The following is a 19,669-nucleotide window of genomic DNA, read 5'->3' as shown; positions in this document are numbered from 1 at the left end:
GGCTTCGGCGTGTTGTCACAGCCCCCGAGCCCCGCGGCGTTCCTGTGGTTGTCGTGGCAGAGACCACGCGCTGAAACAGGAGGAAGGAGCACAGCTCTTCATTCTTCCTCCCGAGGGTTCGCGCAGCACGTTCCCTCACACGTTTGTGACAGGGTAACCAAGAGTCGTGGCCGTGACCTGTCCCAGAGAGGGAAAGGGGAGAGCCAGAGACCCTGACGCCCACTCCCCTTCCTTGCATGTGGTGTAAACTTGGAAGGAACCCGAGAAAATGGGGCCACGCAGACGTAGATGGTAGTCACCTGTCACCTCTCCAGCGGAGATGCTCACTGTCGACTCTGATATGAGGTCAGTTGTGGGCAGTTTGTAATCGTATGTGCAAATGGGATGGTGCTGCGTGTGTCTTGGTGACTTGTTTTTACCAGTATAACACGATACATGTGTTTTCACGTCATTTAATGTATCACTACCTCCTCATCAGTAAGAACGCTTCACCGTGTGCGTCATGATTACAAACCAGTCCTGGGTGACCGGTTTTTGATAGTATGAATCAGACTTTCTGTAAACAGTAATATTTTAGGCTTTGTGAACCGTAGATGGTCACCACATCCATCATCTTTTTCCTTCACAAACTATGTGGCTTTTTTTTTTTTTAACAATCCTGTAAAACTGTAGAAACTGTACTTGGAGCCCATGCAAAACAGGCCTGGCCTGCATTTGTCCATCGGGCCGTGGTTCTCGGACCCCTGGCTGAGCAGTAGCGGCCTGCGTGCCCGGACAGTTTGTCCTTGGGGGCCGTCCTTGGAAGTAGGAGGAGGACCGTGGAGTAGCGGTCCTGGGTTTGAAGCCCTCTGTCAGCATTACCGGCCCCCCCAACCCCAGGAGGCCGTGCCAGTGGCCTCCTCACCGGCACCGCTTGGAAATTCCTTTTCCTCACAATGATAGAATATTTTTATTATTTTTATTTCGCCATTTCGGGAGGAAATAAATGGTATCTAATTGTCATTTGAGTTTTTGTTTCTCTATTTTTCTTAGTTTTCTTTCCTTTTTATTTTTAATTTTTTTAATGTTTTTATTTATTTTTGAGAGACAACGTGAGCAGACGAGGGCCAGAGACAGAGGGAGACACAGAATCCGAAGACAGGTTCCAGGCAACTAGCTTTCAGCACAGAGCCCAACGCTGGGCTCGAACCCATGAACCACAAGATCATGACCTGAGCCAAAGTTGGATACTGAACTGACTGAGCCACCCGGGTGCCCCGAGTTTTTGTTTCTTAAAAAATCAGGATGCTAAATATTTTTTCCTGTTAATCAGATTTTTTTTGTTCTTCATGAACTGTAATTATGTCCTTAGTCCTTTTTTCCATTGGGATATTTGTTTTCCTTACAGTTCTTAGCAAGAATTTATATGAAACTTTTTTCCTAGTTTTCTTAGTTGTACTGTAAAGATTTTTCTATTTTTCCTTTGTCTTTTGTTGTTGAATTTGAGGTTTTCGTGCTTCACCACTGCACTCAAATCTTTTCTTTTACAAGTTTTTCTCGTTATGAAATGCTTTAAACAGGCCATCAGACTCACCAAGGTAACTCATCAGCATTTTCTGTACTCAAAAAAAATGTTTTTTAACATTTATTTTTTGAGAGAGTGAGAGTGCGTTTAGGGGCGGGGCCGAGAGAGAGGGAGACACAGACACCAAAGCAGACTCCAGGCTCAGAGCTGTCAGCACAGAGCCCAACACAGGGCTTGAACGTACAACTGAGCCCCCCGGGCGCCCCCTTCCAGCCCTTTTCTCTAGCTCTGTGTCATTTGTGTTAATGCATCTGGAATACCAGATGGTTGGCCAGATGGATTCTGACTGAAGAATCCCTTTTTCCCTGTGGGTTTGCAGTGCAGTGGCTGTCACACATCAGACTCTTAGCCTGTGATAGGGCGGGTGGCAATGCCAAGTAGGCAGAGCGGGTGTTTCTTGTCTGTCTTGCCTTAGGAGTGGGGTCCAGTCAGCGATTTCTTTTTGGAAAGTGTGTGTCAGAATCCGAGTCCTTGGTTCTGATCTGCTTTCTGTTCTGGGGACGGAGGCTCATAGAACGACCACTGGCGGGGGCAGGTGGAGTCTGTGCCGACATCTAACTGTGGAGGGTGTAAAGGGACAAGGAGGAGGGCAGGTGCAGTCAGAGACTTGGAGATCTGGTGGACACTAGGCCGGTGATGAGTGCTGGGGACTCTCTAGATGGGAGGGAGAGCGAGCCCTGGGGTCCCCTCAGATGCTGAGTCGGGGATTCAGCGTGTGCGCTATGGAGATTGCAGGGCACCCCCAGCTGCAGGCCTCGTGGAAATGCACAGCCACAGCCAACTTTCTGTCAAAGGCCTTCGGGTTTGCAGGAAAGCAAATAAGAGCCTATTAAGTTTGGTTGAAACTCGCTCTTGCCCTGAATCCTGTAATCCTTGGACACCTGCATTTGCATGTCTGGATTAAGCACGTGGGGAGTGTTGGGTGTGGGGGGGTTTTGGTGTCAGTAGAAGAACTTAGGCAGGTGTGGGAAGTGTGTCTAGTCTATTCAAGGACTAGAGAGAGTGCAGGAGAGCATCTGGACGGGGAAAGGTTTGGTAGGTTAGTAGCAGATAAAAATCCAATTGCGGAGACTTCACGGAAGAATAGCATCGTAGCTGTAAATCAGTACCAGATGGTAGACTGGGAGGCTGCTGCCCTTGTGCCCGAGGGCGGACGCTGGGAGATCTGGGAGATGACGTGTCCTCGTGAGCCCACCCCGTGCGCCTGACCAGCACTTCCTCTAACCAGGCTCCTTCCCAGGGACGCCTTTCCCGCACGTGCGAGTGGACACCCGCGCTGGTTGAGCCCAGCCTGTGGGCTGGGTGGGAGGCAGCCTGGGGACCGGCTTGTGAAAGGCTAGTCTCTGACCCCTGGTGGGCGAGGAAGCCCAAGCCATCTGAGACAGTGACAGAAATGCATGTGAGAGAGCAGAGAGCACACGCCCCCGTGCCTCGAGCCTCTGGGAGAAGAGTGTGCGGGACACACCTCTGCCTAGAAGGGAGGCTCAGGGTGCACGTCAGATGGGGAGATGGTCTCCGGGTGGGATCCTCATACATAGCAGGAGGAAGGACAGCGAGAGAGCTCGCCCGTTGTTTTTGTTGCCTTTTTTCTTAAACAGGAGATTGCTCTTCTTATAGTCAACTTAAAATAACAGCGTTACGCAAACGTTCTCCTCATGAGCGGTGTGCCTCATTCCCACACGCATTTTCGTTCCTGCCCCCTCCTGAGAGCATAAAGCAGACTAAGACTTGGGGCTGGGCCAGGGTCCACGCAGTAGCATCTTCGGAAACCCCTGCACAGGTGTCGTGTCCCGCCCCAGCCAGCAGGGCGGAGAATCGTCACGGGTCCTTCTCCTGAGGGAGGGAGAGAAAAAGGGGGCAGGAGAGGGAGACGCAGAGAGTAAAGACACAACTCACGGTTTCCGATCAGGCGAAAGAGAGAGAGAGCTTTATTCAGAAAACTGTCTCTTATGAAGGTTTCAAGGCGAGAAAACAAAGCAGCTGACCAAGGTCAGTTACCAGGTAAACAGAGTCAAATGCATATCAGAAGAAACGCCCAGATTTGCCTCAGCAATGCTGGGAAGGGGGGAGTTAGCACTGAAAAATCCAAAATACGGTTTTGATCTTTTGTGCCCCTTGGCCACTCCACGTCTGGCCCAGCGTGACAGACGCCAAAGTTATTTTGACCAGGAAATGGCAGTCTGCAGCCTCTAGATGCAAATCTTGTTTGCTGGTTCACTCTCCGGAGAGTGATAATCCTTGCCTGAGGCAGACAGAAAACTTGGCGGCCCGACACACAGGGGCCCGGCCACCCCGGGAGGAGCCTGACAGCAGCTGCAGCTCCGCACACGGGAATCTGCAGGCCCCTGGTTTGAATGGGCCTGGGGCGCAGCGCGGGCCCCTCCACAGCCCGGCCGGCCGCATGGGTCAGAGGGCACCTGCGGGCCCCGGGACTTGTAGACGGCTTTGTCGGGGACACCAGCACATGTGGGTGCAGCGTGAGGACGCTCCCACGCAGGTGACGTGAGCCGGTGTCCAGAGTTGAGCACCGGCGGCCAGGGAGCTGTGGAACGGGGCTGGGTGGGGTCAGCGGCGGCAGGCGTGGTCTGGAGAGCCATGACCTCTTTTTCTCTGTTGCAGCCTCCCAAAGTGAAATGCCTGACCAGGATCTGGCACCCCAACATCACAGAGACAGGCGACATCTGTCTAAGGTGGGTGTCTCTTCTCTCCCGTCTTCTGTGTTGGTGAGCACTCTGTGTAGGCACTGGGCCGCCCGACACTCCGTCTCCACTGAGAGGAGATTTTGAGGCAGGGCTGAGGTGAGGGGGGGTCTGGAAAACTGCCCTCAGGGCTTTGGGCTGCACTCTCCTAGCCCGAGGGTCCCCCATCCTCAGCCTGCCTCCGCCTTCCGCCACACGTCCTCCTGGGCCCTCTGGTGGCCAAGACCACTGCTGGTCCTGGTGCAGCCTGTCCTCTGGCCGGCGTGCTCCCTCGGGGGCCCCTTGCCCTTTTCCCTTGTGAGGTAGCAAGAGGCTGCCGTCCCTCCACCTGGCTGCGTGTGGCTACAAAGGAGAAACTTGGTTCATCAAGTCCAGGGGGTGCCAGGGAATGTGGGTGTCAGGTTTAAGGAGACCTGGACATTTGTACTTAAGATGCCCTCTCTTCACCAAAATGGTCTGGGTGTGCATGAGCAGGACGACTTTCCCAGGGCTCCAGTCACCTGTGGCCTGTGCCCCCCTCCCTTCCAGGGGGACCTGATCAGGGGACTGCGATTCCCTACTTAAGGCTCCTGTAGAGCACTGGAGGAGGTGTGTGGTTTGTTGTTCTTAAGTAAATTTAGCACTTGGGCATCATCTTTGTGCATCTTGTCACTTCTCCAGCTGGGCGGTGACGTGGGGGCTCCAGTGCCGGCCCGCCTCACGACAGTGCTGTGGGACTCGGGCAGGGGCTGTGCCCGGCAGCTGTGGCCTGTGGAGGAGGCGTCCGCACTTCGTCTCCTTTCCTCCTGTGACTGTGTCCGTCCGCCCTTCCCTGGGAGCACCGGCCGCTGGCTGCTGCTCGCAGGCCAGAGCTGGGCCCCCTCCTTAGCAGTCAGCAGATGGGCACGGAGAGAGATGGGTACAGCCACGAGAGAAAACGGGCACCTGCTCCTAGCAGTACCTCATGGGAGAATCACAGTCGGGGTGGGGGAAGGCTCTGAGGGGTGTTCAGTCTCCATGGTAACCAGCGAGGCCCATGGAAACGACGAGGTACCACTCACCACTCCTCAGACTGTCTGTACAAAAGCAGGTGCCCGGCGGGACGTGGGGGAGAGAGGGAGCGGGAGGCTGTCACATCACGGGAGGGCAGGAGTATCTGCATCCCTTTGGTTGGTCCTTCAGCTGTAAGGTCTCCATTTAACTCACATTTACCCCTGGACTTGTCAGCTGCACTTGTAGGGACTTACTTGTGAGAAATAAGGTACCAGATTTAAGTGCAAGGACCTCATCATTGTGTTAGGCGAACGTGATAACCACTACACTACGGAAACCCTCTTGGACCTCATCATTGTGAAAAACGAGACCGTGTCCAGCAGTGGCTTATTCCACAGCTGACTGTGGCGTCTCCTGAATAAAGAGACAAGCCTGGTCCAGCCCCTCCTGGTCCGTAGTGACTGCCGGCATCCCTCGCTCAGCACCACTGACCAGTGCCTGGTGTTCTGGGGGCCTTGTCTGGTACCCAGGGGTCCTGCCCTCTCTGTGAGGCTTGCCCTGCTCCCGCCAGGGGCCCTGCCCTGCTCCTGGCTCAGGGTCAGAGGTGGGAGGTGCCATGTCTGTGGGATTAGAGGGCCCTGGGCCTGGATTCTGGTGGTTGCACTTGAGACTTTCTCTCCTGGGGTCCATGTTTCCAGTGTGGTCCCTGAGGCACCCTCCACTCCCTTGCCTGGTGCCCCCTCTGATGGCCTGTCACCTGAGCTCCCGCAGAACTGGCACCTGCTGAGGCTGGGCTACAACTTCCGGTGACCAGTGCTCCCTCCACAGGGTCACTCTGCCCAGACCTGTGGCCTGCAGGCATGGGCACCGCCGGCCTGATTGGGGGCACTCCCTGCTCCCAGCCCTGCCTGTGCCCTTGCTGGAGGCACCAGGCCTCCAAGTTCAAAGCCCTCTTACTCTGGCTGAGCTGGGACAGGGGACCTCGGGGGATACTGCCTGGTCTGCCAGTGACGCCGGCTCCTTCCTTTCCTCGGTCCATCAGCGCATGTGGGATTCTTTGCTTTACGGGGCTTGACGGCGGGTAGGGAGACAAGTGATAAACAGGCAAACAAGTACGTGCCTGGGATTGTGATCCAGTCCGTGAGAGAAGGCTCGGGACAGCCAGGGATGATTTCTCCCTGCCTCAGTGAAGAAATCCGTCTCTGGGTCACATAAACGCTGGGGCCTGGAAGGTGGTTTCCAGAAGGTTACTCAGATTTGAGAGGTCTCTGGTCACCGGGCGCAGGCCTCTGCAGGGCCGAGACATCTCTTTCTTCTTCCTTGTTTTCTCTTTAAGGCTCAACGTAAGTGGCGGTGGCCAATTTAAGGTTTTGTTTATTCTAACCGAAATCTTGGGGCAATTAAGATTATAGTGTAGTTAGATTTTCTCCTTATTATAGTTGATTTATATGAACTTGAACCGTCTTCGATTCAAAGATTCTCTTCACAACAACAATTAAGACCCAGACAGCCTGATCCCAAGAGCCCTCGTCAGTCGGAGGGATGGCCATGCCCCCCTCGTGGGTCGCGGAGGCACTGAGTGAGGTCAGGGTGAGCTGGAGCCCGCGCGGGAGGGCCTGGACGCTAAGTTGACGGGTGCTCGTGGTTCGTGCTTTCTCTCCGCTCACAGCCTCCGTGCGCATCCAGGATCAGGCCCTGTGTGGACAGGCAGTAAAGACGGCACGGGAGTTGGACTTATGGGTGTCCAGCCTCAGGGGTGGAAGAGGCTTTGAGGCCTCGGGGGAGACGCAGGGCCCAGGGAGGGCTTGGTGGCAGCGTCGCGGCTCACGCCACCGGAGGCTGCCCTCGCTGACCACTGCGCCTTCCTGTGTTTCAGTTTACTGAGAGAACATTCGATCGATGGCACCGGCTGGGCTCCCACAAGGACATTAAAGGTAAAGTGCATGCCCTTGACCGCAGGCTTGGAGGCCTCTCCCTTCGGGAGCTAGGCTCCCTGCTGTCCGGGCCACCCGTGTGGAGCCTGTGCTCTCCTATGCTCTCCTCGCCCCCTGGCCGCCCAGGGCTGCTTGGCCAAGCACCTGCCCTGCCGGTTCCTCTGCCCCCACTTCTCTCCGGGGCAGTTCGTGTTTTCTCCTCTCTCCTCCTCCCTTTCCCATTCGTGCCTCGGGTCATTTACTGTTCTCTCTCTGTCCCAGTCCTGTGTGGTGCCCCACTCTCAGAGAAGAGCACAGCAGCCGGGCTGGGTGGGGGGAGGGTAGGGAAAGGGCACATGGGCCCTCTGTCTGTTCCGTGTCACAGGGACCGACAGGGACAGATGCTGGGTGGCAGGACAGCAGCCAGGTTTGCCCTGATGGGGGGAATGGGGAGCCACTGGCACCTATGAAGCACCCCCACTGCTTTTGCATGGGATTGGGTCGGTCCTGGGGGTGCAAGTCATGGGCGCCCCACGAGGCCATGGCCGTGGCTTCCCCTTGAGACTTTTTTGCTGGGGCATCCACAGGACGCTTGCCCATCTGTCACATCGTCTCATCTTTTCGTCAGAAGCAGTCAGAGCTGCTAGTGTTTGCTTCGTAGCAGACCTGATTGCGGCCATCGATTCTGCTGGGATACGGATCCGTCCACGCAGCCAGATCCCTTGCCCTTGTGCTATGTGCTAAAGCCCGGGGCTTGGCACAAGGTGCGGTCACCTGGTGACCGTGTCCTGCTCTGAGGCTGTCAAGTCATACCAGCTCGACCTGAAACGGTTGTGGGCGTCAGATCAGCGTGTTCAGGAAGCTCTGAGGCTGGCCGACACCTTACCCCGTGCCGTCTTCCTGGCCGCTCCCCCGCCCCATTCCTCTGTCTCAGGAGCTGTGTTTCCCCACACGTGTTAACTTGGCTCAGCCGTGTGTGGCTTGTAACAGCTCTCCTGACTAAACCACTCGTAAATCGACGTCTGTGCCAGACACACAAAAAATAAGCACGGCCGCTAACCGAGATGCTACACTGGATGCTGTCCTTTGGGTCACAAGACTGAGCCCGAGCTGAGCCGGGCAGGCCTGGGCCCTGCCCTGCACACATGTGCTGGGCTCTCTCTCCCCACTGTCCTTCAGACGTGAACTCTCTAGGCCCTGCCTTTGGGAAGAGCTGCTGTGGCTAGACCTCATTTGTTACGTGCCTGCTTACTTGCTCACCTCCTAGAGACCGTCCTCACCCCATCCCCTGCTGTCAGCAGAGGACACTGAGGCCCGGAGGGGTGGGCGTAGGCCACGGCGGCCCACAGGTGACTGACTGCACCAGCTCCGGGGCCCTGGCTAGTTCTGTGCCTGACCACACGTGGAGGGCAGCTCGGGTGTGTGGGGGATATCCCATATAGGCACTTTGGGGGAGGGACACAGGGAAGGAGTTCGGAGCCCTGGCCCAGGACACCGCACACCTCCACAGGGCTGACCGTGGGTCCTCCTGATACATGGTCTCTAGGGCCAGGGGCAGCAGGCTCTGTGTTGCCACATCCTGCACATGTCCTGCCCACCGGGGACTGAGCTTCCAACACGGGTCCCCTGCCTGGAAAGCACTCCCTCCTGTCATCTTTCTGCCCAGCAGGCCCCCCTTCCTTTCCTGCCTGCTGCATCCTCTGTGGGAACACTTCTGTGGAGGCTGTCCCGCCACAGACTGTCCGACCTCCCTCCCAGACCCAGAGCATGCTCACCCCCAGGTCGAGCCCAGGCCCAGCTCCCCCCGAGAGGACACGGGTGGGCAGCTGAGAGAAAGCAGAGGGGGCGATCAAAATTGAAAATCAGCCTAAGGAAGACAAGGCCAGAGCCGCTGGGGAGGAAGGCTGACAGGGAATCCGTGGTTGAGTAACAGATGGCCCGTCACTCCAGAGAGAACAGTGGTTTTCCGTTCTATTTTAATGAAAACTTCTGATCTTTGAGTGTTAGGAAATGTTATTAGCCTTGCTTGATTTTTTAAATAATTAGAGCTAAATTGTTAGGAGCCCATGGGACGATGGGTAATTAGCTTACCTGGGATCCCCAAGAGACCACAGATGCGGAAACGACAGATTTTATTGTAAAGGTGACTCTCCCCGAGTCTGGACTCTCTAAGAGGCTGGCGGGGAGGAGGGGCTGCAGGTGGGGTTCTCCTGAGCAGATGCACCTGTCTTGCGCCAGGCCTCACGCAGGGACACTTTACACCGTCCTTGATTCTGTACTTCTGCCCATGTCTGCTCACCTCCACGCTCCCAGAGCCTGTTGTCACACTGAAGAGAAGTTGTTTTTAAGTGTCTGTCTTGGGGAAAACCGTGCGCGCTGAAGGTGAATTCTGGCACGGTGCGATCCAGATCTGTCTGTCCCGGGTTGGGAAGACTGAGTGCCCGAGAGCCTGAAACTTGTTTTCTTTCTTTCTCATTCCAGGATGTTGTTTGGGGATTAAACTCTTTGTTTACTGTAAGTATATGGACCAGAATCCCAAGTTTTTCTTGAGTCCTCTGCCTCCCGGTTTTAAACCTCCCATTAAGGACCACATTAAGTGGGGATTAAAAACAGCGCCCTGTGCAACATGCTGACCCCTCATTTCTGTCGTGTTCTTACAAGTCGGAGGAACGGTGACACGGGAACAGGGGCGTCGGGGTCGCACACACGGAAGGGGGCGCTGGGGTCCCTGCTGGAGCAGTTGCCTCTGCCCCCTGGGGCCCTCGGCTTCATGTGGGCGGCCCTTCCCCTGGGGACACCAGGCCCCGCCCTGCCCCTGTGCGTCCTCACCAGCAGCCCTCTTCCCTCCCACGTGGTCACCCGACTTCTAGACCTCTCACAAGTCTGGATCTGTAGAGTCGTTCTCGGTGACAGCTGCCCAGGGTCACTGTCCTCAGAAGACCACACATCGCAGCCAGGGCGGAGGGTGGGCAGGGGGCACCGAGGAGGCCAAAAACTAAAAGCATTCAAACTTTCTTAGTTAATATTCTTTTGAGTTTTAACATTTGGATCTTAAAAGAGCTTTGGTTTTTTTATTTAAATTTTTTATGTTTATTTATTATTGAGACAGAAACAGAGCCCGAATGGGGGAGGGGCATAGAGAGAGGGAGACACAAAGCTCAAGTAGAGAAAAGGCAGAGACAGACACAGAATCTGAAGCAGCTCCAGGCTCCGAGCTGTCAACACAGAGCCTGACGCAGGGCTCGAACCCATGAACTGCGAGATCATAACCTGAACCGAAGTTGGATGTTTAACCGGCTGAGCCATGCATGCGCCCCTAAAATTTGAGTTTTAAAAGCAATAAGCTTCAGGGGCGCCTGGGTGGCTCAGTCAGGTAAGCGTCTAACTTTGGCTCAGGTCATGATCTTGCGGTTCACGAGTTCAAGCCCCACTGTGGGCTCTCTCTTGATAGCTGGGAACCTGGAGCTGCTTCAGATTCTGTGTCTGTCTCTGCCTTTTCTCTACCTGAGCTTTGCCTCTCTCTCTCTCTCTCTGTCTTTCTCTTTCTCAAAAATATATAAACATTAAAAAATATTTTTAAAGAAATAAGCTTCACAGATCTGTCTCTACGGGGGAGAAAAAAGCTGTGGTACTTTTAAACTCAACAGCCGTCCATGGAATGAGCCCGTCCTGCTCAGGCAGCTGCCAGCCCCACGGGCAGGTGCGCAGTATAACATCAGGGATCCTGATGGCTTTGCTTGTGCCATCAGTAAAATGAAAAGCAGCGGGGCCCCAAAAGTAGCCTTCGAACTCCTGTCCCCCTTTGCCCTGTCATCGGTGTCCCAGGCCACACCTGCAGCACAAGCCACCATCCCAGCAGCCCCTGGCTTCAGGCCTCCCCTGAGCCCCGGGGAAGGCAGCGCTCAGGGGCACCGAGCCTCCGTCCTTTGTGATCCCGTTTGGCTTTCCCGTTGCGCGCATGGTTTACTTCTGGGGCCGCTGACTCTGCCGCCGACGTAAAATCCTCCCCGCTGGTCCTGCTGCTGTGGTTTTGATTTGGTCCGGTGTGGTCCCCCATCTCCAGTGCTCCAAGCCTTCCGGATTCTAAAGAGCCGAGCAAAAGGGCCGGCCGTGCCCCATGGTTATTCCACCAGTATATCCGCTTCAGGGCAGAAGTGTGGTCGGGACGGAGGACTCGGTGCGCCCGCCGGTCTCTGTGCAGTGGTGTGTCTGTGCGTGCTGTTTCTCCAGCGTCTGGGACCTCCCCGCTGATCATAGCACAGAGACTGACGTGTTTCTCTTGCGGTATTTGTGGCATACGGGTTGTATACCCTATATTTATGACCAGACCAGAGTACAGTCTCCAGATTTAACGTTTCTTCTGAAGAGAAGAACCCTCGCTGGCTCTGGGAAGTCATGACTTCTAAGAACAAATCTCACTACCTTGGTTTTTGAGAAGAGGAGTGGGCAATACAAAGATAAGGCTCGGCCTCTGATTTGAAATCTGAGAAGAGGGGAGTGCCCTTCCAGAGTTCTCTTTCTTGTTAAGATTTTATTTTGTTAAGTAATTTCTACACCCAGCCTGGGGCTCAGTCTCACAGCCCCAAGACCAAGAGTCACACGCCCCACTGACGGAGCCCCCCGGATTTTCTAAGGAGAGGTCTGCGGGGCAGGCCTCCTAGGGCTGTCTGGCGCTGGGTGTGAGTGCCGTGCTGGGCGGGAGGTTAACGGATACGGAGAGGAGCCGGTTAAGGTCAGCGTGGAAGCCCCAGACGGACACGGGCGGAGTCGGTCCCCGCAAAGCTAAGGAAGAAATGAATGTTGGAGAAAACGGAGTGGAAATGTTAATGAGAGGGGTCCTTCATCAAAAGTGGCGTCAGGACTTGAGTGGCCGCCGTCCGCCACCTTTGCCAGACCAGCCAGTCGTGTGTAGACGGCCCCGGTCTCCCGGCCCTTCGCCGGCGTTCTGAGGAAGACGCCACGCGTTCAGCTGCCTCCGACCCAAGAGCCGTGGCCCGTGGAGGGCTTTCTCCACTCTGCGGGCTCCCATAGCTGATTGGGTTTCTGTCTCCTGGCTCCTTCCCTGAAGACGTGTGGTAGCAGAAAAACAGATTCTTTCCATTGTTTACGATGCGTTTTTCTCTTTTTCAGGATCTTTTGAATTTTGATGATCCACTGAATATTGAAGCTGCCGAGCACCATCTGCGGGACAAGGTAAGCCGGGACCGCTCTGGGCTGACGGGTTCGGTGAGGAGAGGGTCTCTGTCTCCTGAGCAGGTAAACACAAGGCCGAGCGCGGGTCCAGGCCTGCGATTTAAATAGCCCGTAAGTAACGGGATAGAGGTGAGCGCTCTCCACGTAAACTATCAGAGGGCAGTGTTTTTATTAGATGTGGTTTCCGAGTCGGATTCAGTCTGTGGAGTTGGAAACCGGTGCCTGTTACTGTTACTTATGAACAGTGTGGGGGCCCGGCATTCGCCGCCCTCCAACCCTCCCCCGTCCTTCTGTTGCACTCACACTCGCACACTCACCTGCCTGTTTGGTTTTGCACCAACAGAATGGGTCCTGTTTATTACTCTTAATCTTCAATTCCTGTTTTGGGGGTTTATTTTATTTATTTATTTTTTGGTAACTTTTTTCCTCCAAATCTGTGCATAAACCCATCAGTCACTCATTTTAGGAGCTAACGGTCCATAAAATGGCTCTACCGTACTTCTTTCAACCATCTCATTATAGGCACTCAGGTTTGTCCCATGGGGTTTCCCCCAGCTATAACACTAATCCGGTAACTACCCCCTGTACGCACTCCTTACAAGTACGTGAACGGCGTGTGGGAGCAGGAGGCGGCACCGTGCCTGGGACGGGCTGGCAGGGGCTGCGCTTGGGGCCAGGCTAAGTAGTGGGTGAGGCCCACGCAGACAGAACCGCAGGGCTAGCTTGGCTGAGTCAGAGGCCTCTGAGTTTCATCTCCTGAACCAGATTCCCTGGTGAATCCTCCCCACCCCAGAAGTTAGCCACCCAGCGTCATTGCCTACCCCTGTCGTGAACACAGGGCATCCTAAATGCCATCAGCCTGGTGCTAAACACTGCCCTTAAGGAATGGCCGCTTCCACGTGCACGTGGCCCAAGGGGGAGGGGGGTGTGCCAGAGCACGTGGGGGCTCGTGCAGCCTCAGGCAAAGGGGCAAAGCCAGCCACTGCCCCCAGTGGGGCCCTGGAGAGAGGCAGGAGCGCCCCCCAGCACGGGTCCTGACACAGGCTCTGGAGACCCCGTGATGGGCGCGGCAGGGGCCAGAGAGGGGTGCAGCGACACTGTGGGGCCAATGGGGACTTGTGTCTGGCAGCGGAGGCCTCACGGCTCCCCTGCCGTCAGCGGTCAGCCCCGCGCCCCCCGGTGGGCTTGTGCTGCCTGGCAGAGGCTCTTTGTGTCCGCTGCACTGACGGCTCTCACAGGCATGCTCCTGGGCCCCGTTCTCATTGTCACTCCTCTGTCATTGTCCCTGGCGAGGGCTCCCCGCTTGGCACTGTGTCTGGTAAGCCTAGCCAGAGAAAGAGCGCGGCTGATGGGAACACGTACAGGGCCACGTGGAGAGAGCCCCGTTACAAATCGTCTGTTTCTCGTCCTCGAAGCTTGCTTTCCGTCCTTTGTATGAAATTAGGGGAAGGAAGCCTTGCACCTGTCAGCCGGTAGCCCCAGTGAGATGGACCTAAAGTCCCCCGAACAGTGAGGCCCCCATGGGAGTCCTGGGCCGTGCGCCAGCCCCGCCCACGCCCGCCTGCTGAGTCACAGTGACAGTCACTCTAACTCGTGCCCATTGTACCTCTACAGGTTGATGGTGGCCACGCTCCAGGCGAGGTGCTAAGGCTCAGGACTCAGGATCAATTGATGAACAGTCACTGTCCCCATGGAGGGACATGCTGGTGGGCCCAGGCCAGAGCCTAGATAAGCAAGCATAGCCTATAGGCGGGGGCAGCCACGGCTTCCCATTGTGTACAGGCTGCTCAGAGGCCTTTCTGAGGAGTAGAGCTCTGATGTGAACCAAATGGATATCTGGCAAGAGTGTTCTAGAGTATTGACAGCAGTGAAAGGCCCTGCAGCAGGAGTGTGGCGGTGTGGGGGGGTGGGAGGTGTTCAGGGAAGAACACAGGGGTCAGTGGGACTGGAGCGGGGTTGCAGGACAGGGGTGACATGATGGCAGCAGCAACCTGAAGTGGCCTTTCCAGGCTCTGTCCCACACACTTCTCGGGGCGCATGTGTTCTCCTGGTCTCTCCACAAGAGAGGGACTCTTGTTACCCCTGACATGCTGCCCACGGAGTAGAGCCACCAGGGAGGTAAGAGGCTTGTCAAGAAGGGGCAGAGCCCAAGATGTGAACCCAGGTCCGTGGGCCTTGCTCTGGGCCCTCAGGCAGGAGAGGAGGAGGCCTGAGGGAGGGGAGAGCGCAGGGGTAAGACTGAGCAGAGGCAGCTTTGGCCTTGAGGGCGGACGGGGTGGGGGTGCCTGTGGGGTCTTCACATCCTGCAAGCCTTGGCTGTGACTCGTTAGGCGCCAACGGAACTGCCGGCTTCTGGGTACTGTGGAAGGGGCCGGGTCGGGGCCGCCGGGACGGCTCCCGACTTCAGTCACCAGAGCACTTCGGACCCTTAAAACCAGGAACCAGCCCGACCTTGAAAGGGTCCCTGTGTGAACGGAGTGTGGGGACAGCAGGCCCGCTGCTCGCTGCTCGGTGCCCCCCTGGAGGAGGCGCTACTCTGGCCAGGCCGCGGGAGGGCGCAGTCCTCACAGCGCCCACCTGGGATCAGCAGTGTGGCCCGCCGCAGCTGCCTTGTGCAAGTTCTGTCGGGCCCCAGTGCCCTGGCCTGAGCACGTGTGCTCTGAGGTGGGCACGTAGCCCCAGGGCCCCTTGCTCAGCCCTGCAAGGCCCAGGACCTCGGGTGCTAACAGTAAGAGCAGGCCGGCGAGCCGAGGGCCACACCGCCCCTTTGTCACCAGAAGAGCCAGGCTCGGCTTGATGCCCAGGGAGGGGGCTGTGTGGCGAGCCCACCTCTCCCAGGCATCATAGGCACTCGAGTGGCGGGCCGCACTTGCACTATGAACAGTGGACATGGTTTTTTTTAATTTTTAACATTTACTTATTTTTGAGAGAGAGAGACACACACAGAGCACGAGCAGGGGAGGGTCAGAGAGAGAGAAAGGGAGACACAGGATCCAAAGCAGGCTCCAGGCTCGGAGTGGTCAGCACAGAGCCCGGCGCGGGGCTCAAACTCACAGATGGTGAGATCATGACCTGAGCTGAAGTCGGACGCTCAACCGACTGAGCCACCCAGGCGCCCCGCAGTGGGCATGTTTTAAATCGGCAGCAAGGTGTGCGGGGGTCAGTCTAGGGACACATCTGGACATGGGTCTTTGGAAAAGAGCAGCTACGACCCCTCCCCTATTATGGTCAAGATCCCTGTCCTGACCCACGCTGTTACCTTGACCACACAATGGGTCGCCCTCTCCCCGTCTGTAAAACAGAGGGCTTGGGCTCCCTCCACTAAGAGGTCCTGCGTGTGCGTCCCCATCCCCAGCCCCCCTGCACGGTGTCCCGCACCCGAGGAAACCGCACTCAGCTCCTCGGGCCTCCGACTGGCCTGCAGCCGTGGCAGCTGGGGGCGGTGGGGCCAAATCCTTCGGTGCTCTCCAGAGCCCACAGTGGCTCCTCGGGGCGAGGGGGGCTCCCCATGCGTTCTGGAATTGTCGCTAACTCGCCCCCCCCTTTTTCCTTCTCTCCCCGGTCCCTCTCGATCCGCAGGAGGACTTCCGGAATAAAGTGGAAGACTACATTAAGCGTTACGCCAGATGATAGGAGGAGGAGCCGGTGGGGCTGTGGACTGTGTGTTGTAGGCTTGTCCCCAACCGCAACCGGAGGGTGCCTCCTCCCCAGCCCTCGCGCTCCCTGCCCCCGGGGTCGTCCGCATCCTGTGACCACGCTGTCCCGAGGAGGAGCCTCTTCACGACTGCCCATTGTAGATGGAGAGTCCCACATAAATACAGCAGGAAAATGTGTCTGGGGTTCTAAAGAGTTGTCTGCTTCCCTTAACATGTTTACTGTTCGGAAACTGTACTGTATAGGCTGTTGACGAGACTCCTGAGAAGCTGTCATGAACTCAGAACTGAGGCTAGCGCTTGCTTCTTCCCTCTTCCCAGAGCCCTTCCCTGCACAAGCGATGCTGATGATGTGCTCAGTGTAGCCCCCGGCTGGGCGGGGAGAAGCCCGCCGCACACTGTGAGGGAATGCGGATCCGCTCAGCCCCTCCTGCCGTGTCGGTCCTGCCTGGATGTCTGAACCTGCCCAGAATGCACATCACTCACTGTAGATCTCTTACCGAAATGCGTATTTTATTTAATGTAAGTATATTTTGGAACAGATTCGTAATTTGTACAATTTAATGCTTTAATTATTTTTTTCTATCCTCATTTAGTTTGTATTTTCATTGTATAGAGCAGACAGGAAGATATTGGGGAGAAATACAAAGAAAATATGAAAGACACATTATTCCTTCTGTACAAATGAAACAAGAATTTGGCTTTTAAAAATCAGCTCTTTTGGGTCCAGACGGGGCCCTTTGAAGCTAGATCAGGGTGATTGGAAACAGAAGGCGGGGAGCCCTGGCTCACCTGGGGCCCTGACCCACGTGTCCGCACTGGTTTTGTGGTTGTGAGCCAGCCGGCGGTGCCGGAGAGCCGGACCCTCGTGTCCGGAGGGAGCCGGCCCACCAGTGTCCGATGTCACTGAGACCGGGCCTGTGGCCTCCCTCGTTTGCTGTGGTTCCGGGCCAGCCGTGGGGAGCCTCCTGGGGCCTCGCAGGCCTGGGGCTCAGCAGCATGCGGCCAGACACGCCAGGCCAGTGCCCTCCGGAGGAAGAGAGCCAAGGAGGCAGCTGGGTTGACTCTAGCCTTTAGACCTCTGGAGCAGTGAGATCAAGTGTGAAATAAACGTGTGTGTGGTTTTCACCTGCAGCCTGCCTGGCACACTCCAGTCTAACGGACAGCCTCCTCTGCCCTCCAGATCCCCCTCTGCCACCCGCCAGCCTCGTTTCTTTTCCGGATTTATGACGCGGTCTCTGAGTCTGAGATCAGTGCGGCCTGGAGGTCGGCAGGGAGGGAGAGTAGGCCGGGCTTCCCGTTCGTAGTCCCGATTTGGGCCCGTTAGAGGGGCCCCGACTAGTCGGCCACCCCTCTGGCGCACAGAGCGGGAAGAGCGGGGCTGGATCGGGGGCACGGTGGCGTCATGGAGGCTCGGGGCCCGGGAGGAACACCCCAGTAGCCCTACTTCCCGGGGCCTCGAAGAGGCACTGAAGCTTACGCACTTTAACTGGCGCTCGGCCCGGGGTCACAGGGACCTGGTCGGCAGGACCTGGGGCAGATCAGCAGCTGGTCTGCCCGCCAGCCCTGTGACCCCGGCCACACGGTTCTGTGCCTGGGCGACCCCAGGCCTGAGTCATGACGCCTCTCCCGGTGCTCCGGGCTGCTGCCGGGCTGCATGGCTGGTGGTGCAGGTGGAGGTGAAAGAAATGGTGCGGCGCCCACCGTTGGAAAGAGCGCCTCTGGCCAAGGCTGGGAGGCACAGCTGCTAATGTGAGCTGGAAATGTTTGCACAGCAGAAAAATACTTCGCTTATCAGAGATCTAAGTCCTCAGAGATGACCTTTCCACGTGGCCAGTCATCCCTGTCTGACCCATGGGAATCCCTCAGAGGCCTCCCCTGCCCCCATCTCGGTAAGGCGCGCACCCAGCCCAGCCACTGCGGTGGGGAGCCAGTCCTGCACTGGGAACGTGGCCGCTGGGGCCCGTGGCTTTTGGTGGCCACAGAACCCTACTTGCTGGCTTTTGGTTTCTGGGCGTCCCCTCCCCACTCGGGTCAAAGTAACAGTTCTGACTCAATTCCGCCACTTGTGCTCCACCAAGCCGATGATAAATAGTGATTTCTGATCTGTCAGAAGGGTTTCCTGAGGCAGCCCTGGGGTCAGATGGCATGGGGCGGGCCCTGGGGACATGAGGCTCCCGGCCTCGCTGACGTCTGCTTGGGTCCCCTCTGAGGCCTAGGGTTTGGATGTCAGCGGCATGTTTTCCAGGCGCACTTGGAAACCGCTTCTGGGTAGACCTGTCGGAAGGGCAAGGCTCCCATCTCTCCCCTTCCCTCAAGCACACCACCTGCCAGTCCCCTCGCTCCGCAGTCTTTCTAAAGAGGCCAGGGCCAGAGTGCCACAGGTGTCACGTGCTGGTCTCCTGGCTGTGTCACTCCACCCACTGAACCTGTGCTGGCCCACGGAGCGGCGTCCTGGGCTCCGGTGAAGTCACCCTGCTTTGCTTTTTCCGCTGAGAGCCTTAGAGGGCCGTGGATGGTTTCTGCCGACTGCAGTCGAAGCCCGCTTGTGCGCTGCTAGAGAACCTGCCGGGCGGAAACTCACGTGGAAGCTCTGTAAGGGCGGCTCGGACGCTTGCAGGAGCTAAGACAGTTTGAACGTATGGTCTTTAACAGGAACGCGGTACCTTGGTGTTCGCTAGTTTAAATCTTTCAAAAGATGTCATGCAGATTTTCCTCTGCCCCGAGTTCCTGGCCCAGCCCCTGCCCTTCCATGAGAGGCCCCCATGGGTGCAGAAGGCGACAGCCGCCACCCTCCCTGATTCCGCTGGAGCCGGGCCAGCATCAGCAAAGCCTCGGGCCCCCTGGTGGCCAAGCCAGCGTGCCTTCCTCTTGGGACAGCAGGGAGACCGGCCTGGGCTCCGGAGCGCAGCACAGAAATCCCGGAGCGCAGCACAGAAATCCCGGAGCGCAGACTTGAACTCCTAGGCGGTGGGCTCCCGGAGGACATGTCCCACTCTTCCCTGGGGTAACCCTCACTCCCACCCCCGCCCCCATTCCTTAAAGAACGGCTCTGAAGAAAATCACAAATTCCTATTCCGTCAGACTTTTTCCCCAAGTGGACAGTCACAATCACCCAGAATATGTATTAATGTAGAATCCCAGCCACCTGCAGCCTGTAACAAGACTCCTTTCTCCGCTCGGGCAGCCTGTCCCGGTTTTGTGTTCACTTTCATTCACTTAAAAAGTGTTTGACCTTGGGAAGTCAGGTTTGCTACAAGTTCATTATTCGTCAGAGTGTCTAGTAAAATGCTAATACATAGATAGTGTTAACAAAATAACATGTTCTAACTTTGCCAAAGAACTTGGAAAATGAGAGCACCTGTCACCCCCCTTTCCTTCTTCCCGAAGCCCTGCCTCAGACAGGGGCCAATTCAGACCCCTAATTCAGAGGGGTCCGTGTTGCCTACCGAGGTCCCCACTCATGCCCTGGTTTCCACGGGCTGCCAGAACCGGCCGAGTGAAAGAACTGGAGTTTGGGGAAAGTTCTTCAAGAAGCCCAGTGATAAAAGCATCCGGGGACCTTGCCTTGTTAAGAATGTCTGTTCCTGTTAAGCTGTATAAAGAATTGAATTATATTCTTTTCTTTAAAAAAATCATCTTAGGGCTCATTCATTTCCATTGCCAAGTTCACTG

The 19,669-nt window shown here is 56.5% G+C and overlaps 1 protein-coding gene across 2 annotated transcripts in view; it reads left to right on the top strand.

Annotated features, from left to right (window-relative positions):
• The window catches only part of UBE2F (ubiquitin conjugating enzyme E2 F (putative)), a 50,873-nt gene extending 31,636 nt beyond the window's left edge, over nucleotides 1-19,237 (top strand). For both annotated transcript variants that reach the window (XM_029933541.1, XM_029933542.1), the window contains 5 exons: nucleotides 4,184-4,254; nucleotides 7,112-7,169; nucleotides 9,630-9,662; nucleotides 12,279-12,341; nucleotides 15,921-19,237. In XM_029933541.1, the coding sequence (XP_029789401.1) occupies nucleotides 4,184-4,254; nucleotides 7,112-7,169; nucleotides 9,630-9,662; nucleotides 12,279-12,341; nucleotides 15,921-15,971 (276 nt within the window). In that variant the 3' untranslated portion in view covers nucleotides 15,972-19,237. The remainder of the gene's footprint in view (nucleotides 1-4,183; nucleotides 4,255-7,111; nucleotides 7,170-9,629; nucleotides 9,663-12,278; nucleotides 12,342-15,920) is intronic.
• Nucleotides 19,238-19,669: the final 432 nt, after the last annotated feature.

The sequence above is a fragment of the Suricata suricatta genome, chromosome 3 (assembly GCF_006229205.1).
Source record: "Suricata suricatta isolate VVHF042 chromosome 3, meerkat_22Aug2017_6uvM2_HiC, whole genome shotgun sequence".
NCBI lineage: Eukaryota > Metazoa > Chordata > Mammalia > Carnivora > Herpestidae > Suricata > Suricata suricatta.
The sequence above is the reverse complement of the archived record's forward strand: the minus strand, read 5'-3'. Positions and strand labels throughout refer to the sequence as shown.